The 20,807-nt window shown below is 38.5% G+C and overlaps 1 protein-coding gene across 2 annotated transcripts in view; it reads right to left on the bottom strand.

The window, feature by feature from the left end:
* Positions 1-13,512: 13,512 nt before the first annotated feature.
* The window catches only part of prkd3 (protein kinase D3), a 75,458-nt gene continuing 68,163 nt past the window's right edge, over positions 13,513-20,807 (bottom strand). For both annotated transcript variants that reach the window (XM_038271594.1, XM_038271595.1), the window contains 3 exons: positions 20,098-20,365; positions 16,445-16,530; positions 13,513-14,978 (listed from right to left, as the gene is read on the bottom strand). In XM_038271594.1, coding sequence (XP_038127522.1) covers positions 14,805-14,978; positions 16,445-16,530; positions 20,098-20,365 — 528 coding nt within the window. In that variant the 3' untranslated portion in view covers positions 13,513-14,804. The remainder of the gene's footprint in view (positions 14,979-16,444; positions 16,531-20,097; positions 20,366-20,807) is intronic.

The following is a 20,807-nucleotide window of genomic DNA, read 5'->3' as shown; positions in this document are numbered from 1 at the left end:
ACCGACCTGCCTGTGGTGACAGTAAACATTCCAGAGCTTGGCTGCAGTTTGGACTTGCCATTATCTGCCACAGCTGTGACAACGCCTGTTGGCTGCAGGTTTGCGGTTGGCCACACCGTGTTTACCTGGAAATGAATCTGAAAAGCAGCCGTACTGGGAAGGCACACAACCAGTCAAAAAAAAAAAAAAAAACCCAGAGTGGTCATTGCAGTGAGGGGCAGTGGGAGGCAGTCCAAAGTTATTGCGGTTGCCCCAGTGGGTCAGGATGCAAACACAGGCGTAAATGCACTAAGGACATCCTCAAATAAGCACCTTTTGATATTGAGAGGAATGCTGTGAGGAATGCTGTTTGATATGTTTCCTGTTGACTGTATCCAGGGCATTGCGGTTTCAATACTTGTCCCTTGTCATGGTAAGGGATTCTTGTTGACTGCTGCCCTCCATCTATCAAACAAGGTGACAGTTTCTTTAAGACCACAGGAGTAGAATGAGGAATATTGGATCATGAGAGATGGACTGATTAGATGACGCTAAGACTATGACATTTAAAGCAGGTTCAAGCAAGACTTCTTTATAATTATTCCTATCTCTTCATGGCTTTTATCAGAAATGCTTGAAATATTGGTCGATATGTTTTTGGGCTAAGAACAGAGCAAAGGAACTTTTCCTAGAATAAACCACCTGCTTAATCTATAACTTGCTTCATGGCTTTAATTTCAACAATAAAAGATCTTTAAAGCTTTTTTAACTGTCTTTTCAATCATTTTCCTTTTTTGGTTAAGCTACCTATGGAGCCTGCAGAAGTATTTGCCCTGGAGAACATGCATATTCTGTCATAAAGCAACCATAGATTATAAGGTGTCTTAATAGGATTTTATCCTATGAAATTTTATACATTTGTTTTATTACAGACCTGAACTGTATGACTGAATTTTCCCATCAAAACATGATTGATCTTGTAACCAGCCCTTAATTTGATAATTAAGGTGGGCTGGAATAGGTATAGTGTTGCAGGAGCTCTCAAGGGTAGGAGTTGGTAGACCAAAAAAACAACAACAAAAAACAGTGTAATTGCTAAGTTGACAGAGATTCTGATTCAGATTCAGAATCAGGATCGACTTCAATGGCCAGTTTTGTGTGCATAAAATGATTTCAACAATTTCTAAAAATGAAAACCTAAAAAGTCTTTCTGTCTTTATTTCCCTGAGCCAAGAGAGACATCTAAAGTATATCTACTAATGTTGCCCATGATTTTTATTACAGATGGAGAGTATATGTCAATACTAATTTCCAGGCCTTGGTAGAAATTTTCAATTTAATCCAATTTTGGACTTTAATGAACCATTCTAACACACCTAATGTGCCTTTACCGACTGTAAATATGACTGTATATTAAGTCCAAGCTGGTATTACTTGAATGAATGAATGAACCTTTAGTTAACCAGGAAAAATTCCCATTGAGATTAAAAACCTCTTTTTCAAGGGAGTCCTGGCCAAGAGGCAGCAAGTTATATAAATATAATAAAATATAATAAACAGAGATACTTTAAATTAAATGACAGGTACATAAAAAAAACACATCAAGTAAAATAATTATAATTACAGATCACTGAGGTTGCTTCAAATTATTTCACCTTCAACTTTAAAGCATTTTAAAGATAAAAACTCAGTCAATTTCCAGTTTCTTTGTAAAAAAAAATTCCATGCACAAGGAGCTGCATAGCTAAAGGCTTTCTACCTTAGTTCTGTGTAGGCAAAAGGAACAGTGAGCAACAGTTGATAGTTGGATCTCGGGGCATAATTATTTAATTAATCCAGACAAGTTTATAAAAAAGAAAAGAAAAAAAATTACAAATTTAACACTCGGGCTCGGGGTCTTTCTGCATGGAGTTTGCATGTTCTCCCTGAGCATTCATAGGTTCTCTCTGGGTACTCCAGCTTCCTCCCACAGTCCAGAAACTGTTAGGCTAATCGGCTTCTCTAAATTCTCCTTAGGTGTGAGTGTGTGTGAATGGTTGTTTGTCCTGTTTGTCTCTGTGTTTCCCTCCGATAGACTGGTGACCTGTCCAGGGTGTACCCCGCCTCTCGCCGGAAGACAGCTGGAGATAGGCACCAGCACCCCTCCAGACCCCGCTTGGGATAAGCGTGACAGGAAAATAAATGGATAGACAAATTTAACATACAAATATTAGAAATAATGTCATTCATAACTGTTATATGTATAATTTAGTGTTTATGTGTAAACCTATTCCCCTTCTGCTGTCCATAACATCTTCAATATTCCACATTCCTGTTTAACTTACTGGTCAATTGCTCCAACAGTCCATTAATTGAACAGACATTCATTTATGTGCGTATAAACATATACATATTAATAGGTGCCTATATGCATCTTCCAGTGATTGAAAATACCCAATGATGTTCACCACCCTTCTTCCACTCATATCTTTTTAAGAAAACCAGTTTGAGCCTTTTCCTAAACAGTCTCATGGTTGGATAAGTTAACACTAACTTTGTTCCATACATTCACACCATTTATTAACGTTTGTTTGAGCATGCAAGATTCTGACATTTAGATATTCTCCCTAGTTAAACTCTCCCCATCTTTCAGTGAATAGTTTTTGGTATACTGCCTGGTAGCTTTATCTGTAGTTTATTTCTAGCTTCATAAATTAGTTGTAGAGTTTGAAACCCTACAAGATCAGAGACTGTAGACAAGCAGAAATGATCAAAATAATGGACTAGTATGGTCATGATAGCCAGCCTTATGAGTAATCATGGCTCTCTACATAATGGGTTTAGTAATGTACTCTAGGTGTTACACCAGACTCCTGTGCAATAATCCATGCAGGGTCAGATCAGTGAAAAGTATAGAATGTTTAAAACTTTATAGCTTTAGGGAAAATATTGTGATTTACTAAGAAATTAGATGCTTATACTGTCCCCACCAGAACAGTGAAATGCTTCCCTCAAAATAATCCTAGGATCACCAATTATCTAAATAACTAAAGCAACTTAAGATGAATACAAGAGAAAGCAAGGGGGTATGTGGGAAGAGGCTGGAAAGCAAGTTCAAAAGAGCAGTATTAGAGATGTGTGATCATGGATAGTGAAGATCACAGGCTTCAAGCAGAAAAATGATTAGAGAGACGGAAGTCTGGACTGAACCAATGAACTGAAAACATTCTTCAATAGTTTCAGTTCAGAAACAAGCTCAGCATCTTTAACATGTCAACAGTCAAATGGACATCCTACCCTCATTTTAGCTAAAGCTTCTCTCTAACACTTTAAATGTTTCATTTACCACCTCCGCCATGGATGCTGGTGCATTTGTCAGTCAAATCAGAAGATGGTACTGCTCCATCCCCCTTCCATCTGTCTGCCTATAGAAGTGAAGTGAAGAGGAACTTGATGGGACTGAATCATAATAAGTCACCAGGTTCAGATGGTAAAGTCCTGTGCAGTCCTGTGAAGAGCAGCTGTGTGGGATTCAACGGCCACTCTTCAACCTTCGCCTGAACAAGGCGAAGGTCCCGATGTTGTCGATGTTGATGATGCTATCATACACCAGCTTCAACATACCCACTGTCATTTAGAGAAGGCAGTCATCACTGTTAGGATAATTTTCTTTCATTTCTGAAGCTCATTTAACATGATTCACTATTAATTACTTTGACAGAAACACCATAAGACTCAGGTGGAGGCATCAATAATTGTCTGGATCCCCTGACAAACAGACCACAGGCTGTTAGACTGACGGGTCAGCTGTCTAATCAAGTAGTCAGCAGTACAGGAGCACCACAGGGAACAGTATTCTAACCATTCCTTTTTACTCTGTACATCTCTGACCTTCAGTTCAAGACCGATTCCTGTCCTCTGCAGATATACAGTACTTAGATGAATGTGCAGTCATTGGATGCATCAGAGATGGACAAGGAACTGAGTACACAGAGCAGGTGAACAACGTTTTGGCATGGTTAGGACAATCATCTGATCCTGAATTTCTACAAAACAAGAGAGATGATTGTAGATTTCAGAAGAAACAGGAAACCTTTAATCTTATGAACATCATGAGAGAAGAAGTGGAGGTGGTGGAGGAGTGTAAATACCTTTGTGTTTACCTGGACCACAAACTTGCCTAGAGAACCAACTATGAAACCATCTACAAGTAGGGGCAGATCAGACTGTGCTTCTTAAGGAAGCTTAGGTCGTTAAGTGTTTGCTGCAAGATGTATTCTCTAAAACTTTTCTAGAGCGTGTGATCTCTTCCGCCATCATCTGCTTGGGTAACAATACTAAAAATACGTTGCTCTGTTCTGTTCTGGGAGCTCCTCTGGTATCTTTCAAGATTATTTTACAAAGAAGAAAAAATAAAATAAAGAACCTTATGGACAATGGTGAGCATCCTCTTTAAAAGACTGTTAAACACAGACAGTGTGTCCCCAGTCAGACCATGAGCCAAAACTGCGTCTTTAAAAGAAACTCTCCCTATAAGAATCACATTATCCTATGAAAAGAATTACAGCTCTGTGCTTGAACATAGTCAAGAAATGACAATTTCCAATTTTTTCCAGCAGTAGCATTAGTGTGGGCATGATGTGCGCATCAGTATCGCTGCCGTAACGGTTCAGTCACAGCACCATGGACAGCGCTGGTAAGTAGAAGGATAACTTCTTCTATATAAATTTTAAAATGAAGCGTGGAAAAACACGCCTTCTAATTAAACACATCTTCCTGTGAACAAAATGCTCTTTATTTACCAACGTTACAGTTTGAATTTACATTTTTGCAATGGAAATGTTTATTTTTACCTCTTTATGGTGTGAGGAAAAAAATGTCACTGTGTAATGATCAGACCGCCATAAGTTTTTTCATCTCCCACACTCCCTACTGGGAGCTCGCACTCACCCAGGGGTGTACACCACACTTTGGAAATCCCTCCTCCACAGGAAGTATCAAAGCACCCTGTTTATAAAAACCCAGATCCTTTGCATAGGATGCCCCTGAAGATTTGTGTTTAAGTCTCTGGTTGCATCAGCCAACTCCAATGGTTTATTGTTGGAGCAGCAGCTTAGCTGTCAGGAAGTGCTTGAATTAGGTCACAAGGACGACCAGTTCCATTGGATGCCCCTTAGACCTAGTGCAGGTGATCGGAGACTGAAAGAATTAGGCAAAATAACATTACTGCATGAAAATGTCTCTTAACCCATGCATCAGCTGTTGCAGAATTGGAGGAGTGACTGCTGCATCTTAGATACACAAAGGAGCGTTTTCACAGATCCTTCCTCCCAGAAGCTGTAAGTCTTTATAGCACGAACCGCTTTCAGCAAACTTTTAACTTGACATATTTTTTATTCTTGTAGCTTGTTGGTGTTTTTCTGCATCAATATACAGATTTAACACATCTCTTAAGATTACCCTGCTCAGACATACAGTTGTTTTGTTATATTTCTTTTTAACAGGTGAAATGTTAAAATAATCTTTTATTTTGTTGCAAATTGTCTCTTGTTCTTATTTCTTGGTGTTTTTGCATACATGTGCTTCTATGCGCTTCTGTTACTTTTCACTTGCTGCTGGAACATATGCATTTTCCATTTTGGGACAATAAAGGCTATTTCTGCTTGTTTTTTCTAGTCTTAGCTATTTTATGAAATGAACAGCTATTTGTTGTGCCAATACAATCTTTTAACTGAGCCATTGATCGTTTTGCTCCTCAGGAGTTACTGTGGCTATGAAGGCAGATGAGGCCCACTTAGCTGCCTGATTAATGCTCTTTCTTCACCTACAAACATAAGTGAAGGGTCATTATATGCTGCAGTAAAGTCATACTCTTTCCATTTTCTGATGCTACATTTTGTGCTAAAGTATTGTGCAATCCCTGACCCGTTTCCTGAGTTCCTTTTCCTTTATGATGCTGTTTGTCCTTGAATTTTCATCTGTAGAGGCAAATTGCATTAATAATTAGTGCTTTACACAGATTTGGAATCCATTTGCAAATCAGGATTCGTCTAAAACCAACGTGCATTGGTTTTTCACTTGGTTTTTTTTTATACTTTGAGATAATAAAGAAAAACATTACAGTCCTTCGAAGATATACTACTTACCTGGTAGTACATAACATGAAACTTACAATGAAACTTATAAAATATAATATAGTCTATTTAAGACTTAAAATGAAGATGGATCAACTATAAGAAGGAGCTTCTCCTAGATCCAAACTTTGGTCTTTTTGGTCATTTAGATACTCTCTTCTCTAGGTACATTTTTAGTCTCTTTAAATGAGATGCTCTAATACACGAAGTGGATTCTGTGACCCAAGTCACTTGCCACAACTCCTTACAATTTCTCGGTTTAATATCATCAAATCAGCACATTGTTATTCATTGGCGGACCAACTGCAGAGCCAATACACATTTAATCACAGACTGAAGGCAATTAAAAACCGAAGGGGAGGGCAGGGGTGCTCTGTTAATTAAAGGGCCAGGCTCCCATGGGAAGCTCTGTGGCTAAATATCACTACAATCAAGTCCACCCAATAATACATGATGAGCTATTGCCATTCACACCCGGCCACAACGCTGTCAGATTCTGTCTGGGCAGACAGGAGAGCAAACCAGAGTGTCATGATTAAAAAGTTGTGAATCAGTAATTGTCTTTATAATCCTGAGTGTCTCAGGGGACGGGGACAAACGGTGGCATCCTCTCTGTGACAGAATAATTACTCATCAACGCTGATCTGGTTTTGATTTAGTTCATGGGGATAGTAAGAGATCACTGCAACTCAGATCTGTTGAATGCAACATCCCTCTTGATTAAAGCAGAAATCTCTTCACATCTCCCTGCCCTCCATTTCCTTTTTCCATTAGTCACAGAGAGAGGGAGTGAGTAAGGGTTATATCTGCTGCTGTCTTATCTGTATAGCTGAGGGGAAAATTCAAGTTTGGGATTACCTCTGACTCTTGAACCCATCTGATATAGCTCAGTGCTTTCATTTCACTTCACAGAATACCAAAAGCATCTTACCTTGACATCTGTTTCGTTTTTCACATACATGAGAGATGGAAATGAAAATGTATTTCTGGTTTACATTACAGCAGAGCAGATATCTTAAGCCGTCATCCTCCTCCTCATATGGCCTGAGAGCCCATCCATATGCAGATGGCTAATTTGTAGTGTTTGCAGAGGAGCAGAGGGAGGAGTTGGGGTGGGAGACTCATGAGGAGGCGCTGCCTACGTGTCACCCCAGGAGCCCGGTGTTAAAGCCTGCCCTTCCAGAGCAACCACATAAGTGTCCAATCTGTGTTTGCTTACCCGTGGACTCCGATGGCAGAGTCCTGAGCTGGGGCCCATAAATTGTTCCTTTTTTACAGGGGCGCTGACAACTAACAGGCCATTGGGAACTGGGGTCCAACAACACAGACTCTCAACAGATTAGCACCTCATCAGCCTCCTGCAGTTTCGAACAAAAACCAACCCTGCCTCCTTCAACTTACAATAGGTCTGTGGCAGGAGAGTCCTCCGCCCCTGAGCCCCCGACGCAGTCAGGAAACTTCCTGGTTTGGTCTTTTTCTGGGGCCACAGCTGCACCAAGGAGCCCTTCCCCAGCTTCAGAGCCCACCCCTGCTCCAATTGGGAAGATGTGTGTGTTTCAGGTGAGCAAATATTGCCACTTGCCTGAGAGTTCAATGACCGTGCCTTTTAGGAGGAGAATGTGGAGGAGGAGGGTTGTGTATTGTGCCTGAGTGCTTTGCAACAAGGATGCGTGGTGAATCACACAGCAACCGGTTCGCTGGATGGTTCGGAAGAAATCCCACGGCACAGCTGGAGCCAACAAGTCCAATACACACAAATATATTTATATATATAAGTATCTGTACTTTCCATTCCTTATATTTTTAACACAAATGTTATTTGTTACTTTTGGCTTCGGTTTAATGTTTATAAATATTTATTTCACGTCATGTGCGCCATCCACATCTAGTGAAAACTGGTGTAATTGGATAAGTCATAGAACGCAAACACTCATTGGTTAGCTAAAGGAAATCCTCAGAAGCAAGCAGGTGTTCTTCAAATTGTAAAGGTGAATTGCCTATTCCATGCTATGATGTAGGATTCAGAAAAAGATGTTAAAATGTCTGAAAGGTCAAACACAGGCGAGAGCCTATCGGGAGATTGAGACCAACAAGACCTCCCTCATCCTTGGCCCTATCTCAAAAATATTTTTTCGAAATAGTTGAAAAATTGGACTTTCAATTCATAAAGTGGCGTTTGGCTGTTTCTTTTTTTTTTTTAAAGGTTACTTTACACTTTTATACTTTAAGTAGTTTTTGAAGCTCATACTTTTTCAATTTTACTTGAGTAAAGAGGTCAAGTCGATACTTCAGCTGTTTTTAAACTGCATTATTTATACTTCTACTTCAGTAACAAAAATGTTGTATGTATGTGTGTATATATATATATATATATATATATATATATATATATATATATATACATATATATATATATATATATTATATATATATATATATATTTATATATATATATATTTATATATATATATATTTATATATATATATATTTATATATATACATATATATATTTGTGTGTGTATAAGGCTAATTATTTTTTTGTTCTATTTCTGTAAAATTATGCTCCTAAAACTCCTTTTGTTTTATTAAGATTATATAAGTTCGACCAACACAAAGTAGTAATTTTGAAGAAGAAGGAAAACATCTGCTTTTTAAATTTTCTTATGAAAAAGTCTTACAGTGCAAAAATATCTGCATGTCTTCCGTTCTTTATCAATTCTAATTAAAACAGTCTCTGCAATAAACACATGATATATACCAGGGGTCACCAACCTTTTTAAGGCTGAGGGCTACTTCATGGGTACCGAGTCATAGAAAGGGCTACCACTACTGACCTTTGAACTGAAGGGATCACTGTTTACCTACAGTAAATCTCATCCATAAAAACTCATTTTTATTCTTATTTTATTCTTTTATTCATTTCTAATTTTCTTTTTAATATTGTCATTTTGAAACCACTGAAATATGATGAAATAGTTAACATGATGAAATAATACATAAATGATTAAACAGAAGAGCAACATAATAAAAAAAAAAATTAAACTTAACCCACTGAGTGAGTTCTTCTGTTTTCAGAAGACGAACAGGGCACCCCATGTGGCCCTTGAGGGCCCCTTGGTGCCCGCGGGCATCGCGTTGGTGACCCCTGATATATACCATCCTATTGTAACTCTAGCAGTATATTTCAGATTGCTGTCCTGTAGAACGTCAGCAAGTCTTGAGTCTAGTTTTCTGTCAGGATTGCCTCGTCTCCAACCCTATCTATTTTCCTATAAACTCTGACTAACTTCCACGTAACTCCTTGACAAAACCGCTATTCTTCCAACAACAATTTTCCGCATGGGATAATTTGTTTAGGAAGTTCTTCAAATTGTTTTTTTTTTTTTTCTAAAAAAGTTACATTTTGCTCTTAACTGACCATAATGGGGTCGTCTACATGTTTATCTTGTGCAATATTTGGTATGTTGAAAACTGGGAAAAGTGACTTTTTAGTCACCTTCTGGAACAACTCTGCGTATTTTTTTCTACTTTTCTGTTTAGATCAGGTTTACTGAGAACATTGGAAATTTGCATTTAGACATATTTAGGGAGAGTGAATATGTTGAGATTGCTCCATCATATCTTATGTTTGAAAAGATATGCCTGTAAAGACATAAAGTAGATATAAAATAGATATATAGGTAGAAGACATAAGAAGATATAGAAGACATAAAGTAAATATATAACATTTCTCCTCTGTTGCTTAAACACTTGAATTAGACAGACGTTAAGCTGCAGATCAGTTTAAGATTGACCTTAAATTCAGATAATTTTGAGTTCACTGAGAAAAACGGAGGAAATAGGTCGACTTGGATAAAGGATACAAGCCTGTGGCTGCAGCCAGCAGCCCGTTGGGTCAGAAGATGATGTGTCAGTGTGGACTGTGGACTGCCTTGATCTCCCCCGGAAGTCAAACATAAGCGTGGCCATAGCCATGTCCTGGGAGGCCTCTTCTGCCATCACAGTGAAATGGAACTGGCCTGCAGAGCAAACAAGATCTCTCCCCATCTCATCCCTCTAGCCCAGACCAACGTTGTCTGATTGATGGCTTTTTTTCTGTTGTTCTGTTTGTTTGCTTGTTTGGTCTGCAGCCAATGGATATCAAACATATAGTAAAGAAGGAAAAAAGGTGGAAATGGAGGAAGGGTGGTAAGATGAAGGGGCACGACACAGACCTCCCTTTGAGTTGTGTGTGTTCTGACGAGGAACCTGCAGAGAGTCTACCCAGCACAGCAGCTCAACAAATATACCCAGAATCCAGGATGAAGCGGGTAGAATAAAGGTTGCTTTCTGATGCTTCTATACACGTCTTTTAGTTTTTAACATGTGAAGTGAAGGGGTCATTTGATGAATAAAAAGGTTAATTTCATCTGACTGGAAACAGTTTGGAGAGGATTTCAAACTGTATGAAAATCTGTTTTCCATCCATCTTAATTATTTAAATTTTGTTCTGATCCAGTAAAGTGTTTTTAATTGAAAGTAATAAAATTCACCCCCTTTTTTTTAACTGTTTCCTCCACATATTAGCTGGAAAAATCAACATAGAGTGACACCTTGTGGTAGTAAAGAGAACTGTTTTTCTTTTATATATTTTACAGCAATAGTTTCCTAAATTGAGGTCTGTGAAGAAGGTGGATTATCAAGTGGGACAGGATCAATAGGAAATTAAATTGAGCTTAGTCTGTTAAGTCTTTCATTTACCACATGTAGTGCAATGGGATAGTTAATGGACTGGCAAACTATAAATAGAACATCTTGGTGGTTTTTGTCAACATTGTATGTTTGCATCTCTTCCATAAATCTCTAAATTTTGTAGAGTGCATAAAAATTAGTTCTACTTTGAAAGCCTTTCATTTCAGTGTATCTTTTTATTTATTTTTTATTTTACAGGGGGAAAGAATTTCCACATGATGAGATTATTAGCCAGCTCCATGCTTTAAGGTCTCTCTGATAGTCTATGTTTTTGGGTGAAACATAAAACAAGGCATCTAATGGACACCTAGGTTACATCAGTAACATCACATTATTAAGAGTTATCAGCTGAAGCTTCCATAAAAGATGTGAAGAACATTTCTGTCGGGAAGATTTCAGGCTGACCTCTGTAACTACTATGAGATGCTTTCTATACTGTGAATCATGAGCTGCACCAAACTCATCTATTTAATATTACAAATGTATAAATAAAGTATGTATATATACACACATACATATATATATATATGTATATGTATATATACATATATATATATATATGTATATATACATGTATAGAATTTCAAGTCTCTCTCTCTCTATATATACATATATATATATATATATATATACACACATGTCTATATATGTATTTGTGTATATATGTACATATATATACTACATATAGACTTCCTATTATGTATATATATGTATATACATGATGTCAAATCTATATACAGTATATATATTATATATATGTGTGTGTGTTTACGTATGTGTCTATATACTATATCTATACATTTGTAATATTAAACAGGTGACTTTAGTGCAGCTCATGATTCACAGTATATAAAGCAATCTCTCTCTCTCTCTCTCTCTCTATATATATATATATATGTACATACATGTACATATATATATATATGTATATATTCTACAGACATATGTATAGATATTCTATATACCCTTTTCACTGATTTGATATTGCAGTTAATAAAAACATTTACCAATTAAAGGATTTCTGATCTAACATGTCTGACAGAATATAAGAATGAATTCTTAGAATTCAACTTTGTCATTACGTTGTCACAAGTACAGAGCAAAGAAATTCACTCTGCATTTAACCCATCCCTTGGGAAGCAGTGGGCTGCCATAGTGCGGCACCCGCGGAGCAGTCTGGGGGTTAAGGGTCTTGCTCTGGGACCGAGTAGCAGTCTGTGGGAGTGGCAACCTCTGGATTATAGACTCAGCATGCTTCCACTGCGCCACTCTGCCTGCCTAACAATGTGAAGTACTTTTATGTTTCCAACCAATCTTCCATTTGTCTCAAAGGCAAATTTACTCTTATAATATGGCTGACTTGCTGACACTGGTCCTGCAGGAGGGCAAAGCTAAAACAGCTTCTGCTTTCCCGTTTCTATTAATCTCAAGGCAGTCGTCAGCCACCTTTACCTTTTAAAGAGACATCCTTGCTTTGTCATTCCAAAGGAAGTATTTTATCAGTCTGGAGCCAAAAAGTAGCAGCACTCAGTGAAAAAGCAAAATGTTTCTGGTTGTTCTATTTACCTGCAACAGAAATATAGTTTGTTTCATTGATTGAATCAAGAAATTGTTATATCTGTTTTTAGAAATAAAACATAGAAAGATAAATTACAACAAAATTAGATGTATTTTCTTGAACACTAACTTAATAAATATAGAACACAGGAAAGAGATTATGTAGCCTATTGGTCTAAAAATGTTTCCTATTAAAATAAGGTAAACAAAAAAAAACACGTCATTTACAGGGTTAGTTTAGTGCTTGAAAACAAATATGCAGAAACTGCTAAAACACAGAAAAACTTTGGAGAATCTCATAAACTTTAGAGGCTATCTACTTACTGCCTGTTGAGACATACCAGTAAAGCAAATTCAGTGTTCAACAATCACAAATGTAAACATACGTGGGACTATGCTTATTTTTACTGGAACATCCAATACAAATACGTCTCATTGGTGAGAAGAGCTTTTTTGGCAAAAAACTATTGGGTTTGGAGTTAAACAAAGGTTGAGCAGATTATCCATCATGCTGAGGGTCTGTTTACCTTCCAAAGGCATCCTGAACTCTGCATAATACCAGATCTGAGACAAAAATGGACAATTGGTTGAAACAGTTTAACAGGAAAATGATCCAAGACAGGATGATGACCCAAAGGATTTCTTAAAATTCAGTCCATAAATGGTTTATACTGGAGAAAAAATTATTATTCCTTCATATCTGTTTCCACTCTCAGGCCTAAATGAAATGGGTGAGCTGAGTAGAGCAAAATGACTGATCCTGACTCTGCATGGAGAGAACTGAAGACAAAAGTCAGAATATTCATATTTTGACATGTAGAGGTCAACAAATATGTGAATAAAACAAAGAAATAAAAGAAAACACCAGTTCAAACCTTACCTTTAAACGAATGGGTTCATTCAAAACAAATGTCTGCAAAAAGGCTATTTTATTCAAAACGACACTTTCTTAAACCAAACAAACTTTTCATTATGAGGGATTTCAAAGTCGTCCTCAAACCTCTTCTGTTCCCATTTATTCTTTGTCATTAGAGGCGAGCAGATGGTTCTGCTTACTGCGGAGCTACAATCGCACCCAGCTGCTGAAATACAACATAACACTATGAAGCATCTCACACACACGGTGCAAACTTCAGCTGTTCATCGTCTGATGGCAATTTTTTTAATAAGAAGACATTTTGGTTTTATTTTATCAGGTAAGTACTGAAATATACAAAACATGGACACCTGCCAATCCAGTGGCAACAGTAGAATAGGAAAAATGACATATGAAACCGGAACACGCTCCCAAACCAAACAAATGGAACACAAAGTACAAAACTGGGGTATGAATTCCTGAACTCTACTCTAATCATACCAAAGTTTATCTCTATTAACGTTGATTCCTCCGAGACAAAATTTAGAAAAGGTCCAGAGAAGATAAAAAAGGAAGGACTCTGGGAACATTATTCAGGTATCAACAGATTCCTGCTGAGCAGTAAAAAGTCTTTTCCAGAATCTGCAAAAAAAAGAAAAAACAGGAAAAAAGAAAAAAAGGGAATGCAGTAACTTGAGAGCTTGCTTTAAACTCATCTTTGCAGTTTGCATGTCCATAGTTCTGGTTTGCACAAAGAAATTCACAATAACGAATAAATAAAACAGTTTGGAACAACATTTTTAGTGTGATCGACGCTCTCCTTTCTGCAGGGGAAGGTTGATCACACTTTCACACTATTAGCTGCCACCGTCAAACCTGAAAACACTGATAATTCCTGCAGCTGATTCCATGTGAGCTGCAAAGACTTTCCACTGATTGCTTGGACACCATTTGCTTTCTGTAGCAGCGAATAGTGTTTCTATTCAGTCGCTATTCTCTGTAGTTGTTTAGTACAACAACCTCCAACAGCTAGAAAATAAATGAAAGGAAAAACATGCAGGTGATGGTTCCAGTTCATGCCGAAGGACAAACAGATCAGAAAAGTTTAATTCTCAGACTGTTAATCCCTTGTGGAAGGTGCCCTTTACTTCTGATGTAAGACTTTGGTCATCTCCTCTCTGTCCTTACTGAGATTTTCTAAGCACTGTTTACGTATCAGGTTCAATTTTTGGCTTGAGTTTGTCCTGATGGAAAAAAAAATATCACAACTAGGCAAATCCAGGGAATGTTTTACCAGTCGTTTTAGAAAAGAGGAAGCTCCACTTTGTCTTTTAATGCGTTTCTTTGACACGCATCTTCGCCTCCATGTCGTGCTACAAAATAAGTTGGGGTATTCCCAACTCTAAAAGTTCCTGACCTGAAGCTCTCCACTGGTCCAGCTCCGCTCTGCTGCCTTAACAGTTCTGGGTGGGGAACCTGCCGCTCCCAAAGCTTTCACTTAGTCATTTTTTTTTTTTAAGTCCCAGGTGACATCCCCATTCCTCTACGCAGTGAAGCTGGCTGACCACTAGGGGTCCTCCTCCATGTCGTCTAAGTTGGGAGCCATGATGAAGTGTTTAGGGTAAGGGAGGTTGTGCTCGTCTGCATACTCCTCCCAACGCGCGTCGTCACTCTCGTGGGTGATGTAGCGCTCGCCTCTCCGTGTTTCAAACTCCCTAAGGTCCAGCCACGTCTGGTAATCCTGGAAAAAAATCACGCCCAGCTTTAAGGCGCTGTTGCTACCTTATTATCATTCCGTAAAAATTCAAAAAATATCCACTGGACTTGGTTTTCAAGATTTGAAGACGTTTCGCCACCTCTCCAGGAAGCTTTCTCAATTCAAATGTCTGGATCCGCAGTGAGTTTGAGTCTTATATAGACAACGCCTTGTATCGCTTGGAAACATGCAATAGAAACCGATGAATGGGTCGTTAGTTCCATCGTTAGCCTGTAATATCTGAAACTGTCTATGATTCTAGGGGTCGGTCGTTAAAGGGGGGATTGTCATTAAGGGGGGGATTGTCTCCTGTAATACCTGAAACCTGTCTATGATTGTTAAGGGTTGATCGTTAAGGAGGTATTGTTCACCGGCTGGAGCGGGTAAGTCCCTCGTTCCTCTGTGATGGGGTGGGGGGTTTGGTGATATCTGGAAGGGATCATGTCTATGATTGAATTGTATGTTTTTGGAAGCTGGAATCTCAGTCCACCACCTCTGTTTAAAGTTGGTTTTTCTCTCTTAACATAGATTGCTTCCTTCACGCCCATCTCAAACCACCTATTTTCTTTATCCAGAATATGGACATTCTGGTCCTCAAAAGAATGTCCTTTGTCCACAAGGTGTAGGTGTACTGCGGAGTCTTGTCCAGAGGTGGCCGCTCTTCTGTGTTGGGCCATGCGTCTGTGGAGAGGTTGTTTGGTTTCTCCAATATAAAGATCAGAGCATTCCTCACTGCACTGAACAGCATATACCACTCCGCTCATATTTGGTCTGGGGGTTTTATCTTTCGGATGCACTAGCCTCTGTTTAAGGGTTTGGTTTGGCTTGAAATGTACTGGGATCTTGTGTTTGGAGAAAATCCTCTTGAGCTTTTCAGACACTCCAGCAACATAAGGGATTGTGATGTTTTTGCGTTTAATTTTCCCATCGCTGTCTTCTGTTGCGTGTCTTTTGGATTTCCTTGCTGATTTGATAAAAGCCCAGTTTGGATATCCACAGTTTCGGAGAGCATCTTTGATGTGTTTCTGTTCTTTTTGCTTCCCATCTGTTTTAGTGGGGACATGTTCTGCCCGGTGTTGTAAGGTTCTGATGACTGAGAGTTTGTGTTCCAGTGGGTGGTGTGAGTCAAAAAGAAGATACTGGTCTGTGTGAGTTGGTTTCCTATAAACTTCAATGTTTAGGCTTCCATCTCCAAGCGTTTCCAAGCGATACAAGGCGTTGTCTATATAAGACTCAAACTCACTGCGGATCCAGACATTTGAATTGAGAAAGCTTCCTGGAGAGGTGGCGAAACGTCTTCAAATCTTGAAAACCAAGTCCAGTGGATATTTTTTGAATTTTTACGGAATGACTATGACCTGGATGACTGAGAACCTTCATCAGCTTATTATCATTCTGTCAACTTTGTGAAATGCTTATTTAAATAGAAAAAATAAAATAGAAGGTGTTACCTGTAACCAGGGATGGCTGAGACATTTGTCCACGCTGTACCTCTTCCTCATCTTGACTTGGAGAAGATTGTTGATCAGGTCTGTGGCTGTGGCAGAAAGATATGTGGATCAGACTTCATTATATTTAATAACTTTTCACAGCCTTGAACTTTATCACATTTTTTGTCCATAAGAACTACAGATATGTATTTTATTGGTAAAGCTTTAAGGTATAGCATCCATATAGTTAGTTTGAAACCTTTAAATAAAAGTGAAACTTATTGAACTCTCTAACGTTCTGCTCTCTCTGATTTTTCTCATGGTAGCTTCACTTCGTCTGTTTCTGTTTGGCAGTGACTCCATCCTGGAGAGAAATATCAGCTGTGCTGCTGCCATCAACACCTTTGTTTATAGATGTTGGAGATCTGCCTGTTTTCCAGTGTAGTCCTGTTTCTCTGACTGTGACTAACTGGATGTGCTTCATCTTCTGGCATGGGAGCTGGCTCAGAGCTCGTCTGCCTGGTTGTGTGTTTCCTGGAGGGGCCGCCTTTTACAGTTACTTTTTGTGTCTCTGCTTCTGTCTCCTTGAACCCCAGTCGGCCTCAGCAGATGGCCGCTCACACTGAGCCTGGTTCTGCTGGAGGTTTCCTTCCTTTAAAAGGGAGTTTTTCCTCTCCACTGTCGCTACAAGCATGCTTAGTGTGAGGGATTGCCTTTGGGTCAAAGAGTCGATCCAATCAACTGGTTTTCCTTAGATTAGGGCTGCAACTAACGATTATTTTGAAAATCGATGAATCGGCCGATTATTTTTTCGATTAATCGATGAATCGGACACAAAATATTTTTTTTATATTAACCTCTTTATTCCAAAATAAACATTTTAGACAGAACAAACAAGCACACAAGTACAGGTTTCTCATTAACTGTACTGGTGCAATATGAAAAATAAATGTTTGTTTTAAAACTACGCAAACTTACATGAGAAATGTAGCTGTACATCCACAAAATATAGGGTACTTTGTTTCATAAAGCGCAAAAAGAGACAGGCATTTTTGTTTTTTAAAGCCCCTAAGGGGTTCAAACAATAGGCCCCCCCATTTCAACAAATGAGGTTTTTTTAGACTAGAAGAGTTCTGCCTTTTAAGACAGGAAAGTATAGCAGTTAAAGTTGCTACTTGAGAAAATACTGAACCATAGAGATAAAAATAGCCCTGTGATTCAAATTATAAACTGTATTTGGAATAAAAATGAGAGAACTAGGGGTGCTAAAAAACACATCCTCCAAAGACAGATATTTACATGGGAATGTGGCATATACTTAATTGACATATTACTGATCTTGCTGGATTTTATTCTGCTTTACTTCCATAAATTGCAGGATCTTCTTTACTTTATCTTTGCCAGAAGATTTAAACTTTAAAAGCCTTGCCCTCATAATTTGCAAATTAATTTATTTATAAAGAAAATATAAACGCTGCTTAAGCTAATTCAAATGAAATTAAAAGTAAAATAAGTAGCCAACCTTATCACTGTCTGTAACCTACTAACACGGTAAGGAAAGCATCAGATGAGCTACCTGAGAAACTAACTTACGTTTCCCCACTTTAAAATGAAACAAACATGGTTACTCATCCTGCTGATCAGCTCTCTTCACTGCCATTGAAGGCTCCAACATGTTTTCTTTTCAGGTGCTGCGTCATAACAGTGGTGCTTCCGTGCCATGTTTATTTGTTTTTACAAAAGTCGCGTGTTACGACTTTTTTCACTTTACAAAGCGCAGGCTATTTTAATTATTGTGATCAATTTGCGCCGTCAATCCCGGGGCATGCGCGCTTCATTTGCAGTCTGGACGCTGAGGTTAAACTCCTCACTAAAATCCTGCGGCTCGGACTGCAGCGCTGAGAGGGATTCTTGTGGGAGAGGGAGAAAGGCGTTGGGATGGGGGAGGCGCCCCACGGCAGCAGCTGCCGCTGGAGGACAAGAGTAGGAACGATACATGCTTTCACGTAAGAGTCTCCAAAAGCCGCCAGTGACACCGTAAAAAGTCGCCAGATTTGTCGCTAGTCGCTTTTTAAAAAAAATAGTCGCTGGAGGGGTCTGAAAAGTCGCTGAGTTGGCAACACTGCAACTGCGGCGCTGACTCGCTCCGCCATATTTTTTTTTCTTCCCCGGGATGACGGCGGCGGCGGATGACGCATTAATCGCGCGACACAACTAATCGATGATTAAATTCGTTGCCAACGCTTTTAAAAGTCGATTTTTATCGATTTTATCGATTCGTTGTTGCAGCCCTACCTTAGATAGAAAACTTTGAATCAATTTGACTGTATGATCTGGTGAACTGTAAAGTGCCTTGAGATGACATGTGTTGTGAATTGGCGTTATATAAATAAACTGAATTTAATTGAATTAAATTAAACCTTCTGCAGGGAGATCAGAGCCTATTTTACCTTCCTTATTTCCCACTGGATAGAATGAAAAGCACCTAAAGGTAGATCTGCTATATTAATTAATCTTTTTAATGATAACTTCCTCCAGTGTTTATTTTATTTCATTTGGAATCTATTTCATTTGATAAAACCCACAGACTGAAGTACAGATTATAAAATATGAAGGTTCCTCTGTCAACAAAAGTAAAACATCACTTATTCTATGTCTAATGAAACTGAGATGCTTTCAACAATGTTAAGGAAATATACATGCTGTCAGCATGACTTCCTGCTGCCCTGATTCTTAGCTCCAACACTCGGCCTAGAAGAGCAGTTAGAATCGGGTAAATAAAATATGACATCATCTTATACAGCAATACTACCTGCAGGATCAGACACTGGATACTGAATATGTACCTGTGTTTTAATGAGGTTTTTCAACAAAAAAAAGCTCCATGTGAGAGTGTCACTCTGTGAGATACAAAGTTCATAGGTCTGATAACTATTTGAATAAGTGAAATTTAATGAAGTTCAGAACATTTAATCCAGACAAAGCTCTGGTTAGCCAGCTTATTTATAACATTAAAAATAACCTTTTGTTATCCCACTTCTTGAATTAACGAAAAGAAGAAATTATGATTGAGAATCAATTGGAAAGGGAATGTTAACAAGGAATCTGATTCGTTCAAATTCAGATGATTTCCAAATCTATTTTTATTGGTTCCTGATCATTCCTGCTTTATTTCATCAAAGTTTGAGCTGTTTCAAAAAGGACGAACCTCAAAACTTCAATAAAATACATTTTAAGTTTGTGATTGGATACAGAAAATGTGGAAAAGATTTTACTGCACATAAACTAAAAATCAGGCCAGATATCATCTTAAACAAACCTTTTAACACAGTTTACAGGGTTTTGTGACCTTTCCATAGAGATAAAAGAATTCACTAAACATTAACACCATTCCTGTGGTGAACTGTACGTAGGAGGAGCTACAGCACGGACAGTTGAGAAGAAATGAAAGTGATTCATTTTAACCACAGACAGACAAACCCAGCCATTAAAATGTTCACATGACCCAGACGTGTGGGTGGGGAGGAAGACTTCATCTGAATTTCAGTTTGACAATACAGGTGCAACCAGGCCTGCAGCTATTTACAGAGGTGAAGCCCAGAATAAATGAAGCCTCGGTAAATTCCAAACTGAAGGGAGAAATTGAAGAGAAATTCTGCTGTGTGTCCACCTACCCTCAGCAGAGATGTCCTTCCAGGGTGTTGGGGGGTACATGAAGGCAGCGTTCTGAATCTGATCATTAATGTCTTCGTCTTCATTAAAAGGGAAGGTTCCACTCAAGCTGACGTAGATGATGACTCCCACTGACCACATGTCTAATGACCGGTTGTAGCCTTTGCTCCGCAGCACCTCTGGGGCCAGGTAAGCTGGGGTTCCAACAACCGATCGCCGGAACGACTTCTCACCAATGATACGAGCGAAGCCAAAGTCACAGAGCTTCACCTGAAAAACAGCAGGAAAATGAATGACTAATTGATTTTTTTTTTTCGAGAAGGAATAAGATGCAGATCTTAGATGATAAAACTGCCCAGAGTCACATATTAAAACTCTCCTCAAAAACCTCACCAAAAAAACTTGAATTGTTAAAAAACAAAACAAAGAGAAATTATGTTTACTTCATGTCTGGTGGATTGGTGCAGATTTGGCAACATGTTTTGGGTTGTTGTCATGGTGACACTCCTAATGATGACCAGCGACCAACTTTTAAATAGATCCCAGGAAATTTGGAATAGAAACTGGCCCATATATCACTGATCCCCTACTATAATTCCATTCAGTTTATTTATGTAGAGCTAATTCACAACACTTTACAGTTCACCAGATCATCCAGTCAAATTAATTCAAAGTTTTCTATCTAAGGAAAACCAGTTGATTGCATCGACTC

Source organism: Cyprinodon tularosa, unplaced genomic scaffold (genome assembly GCF_016077235.1).
Source record: "Cyprinodon tularosa strain WSP-4 unplaced genomic scaffold, ASM1607723v1 ctg80, whole genome shotgun sequence".
NCBI classification, from domain to species: Eukaryota; Metazoa; Chordata; class Actinopteri; order Cyprinodontiformes; family Cyprinodontidae; genus Cyprinodon; species Cyprinodon tularosa.
This window is presented reverse-complemented; position numbering and strand designations above follow the sequence as displayed.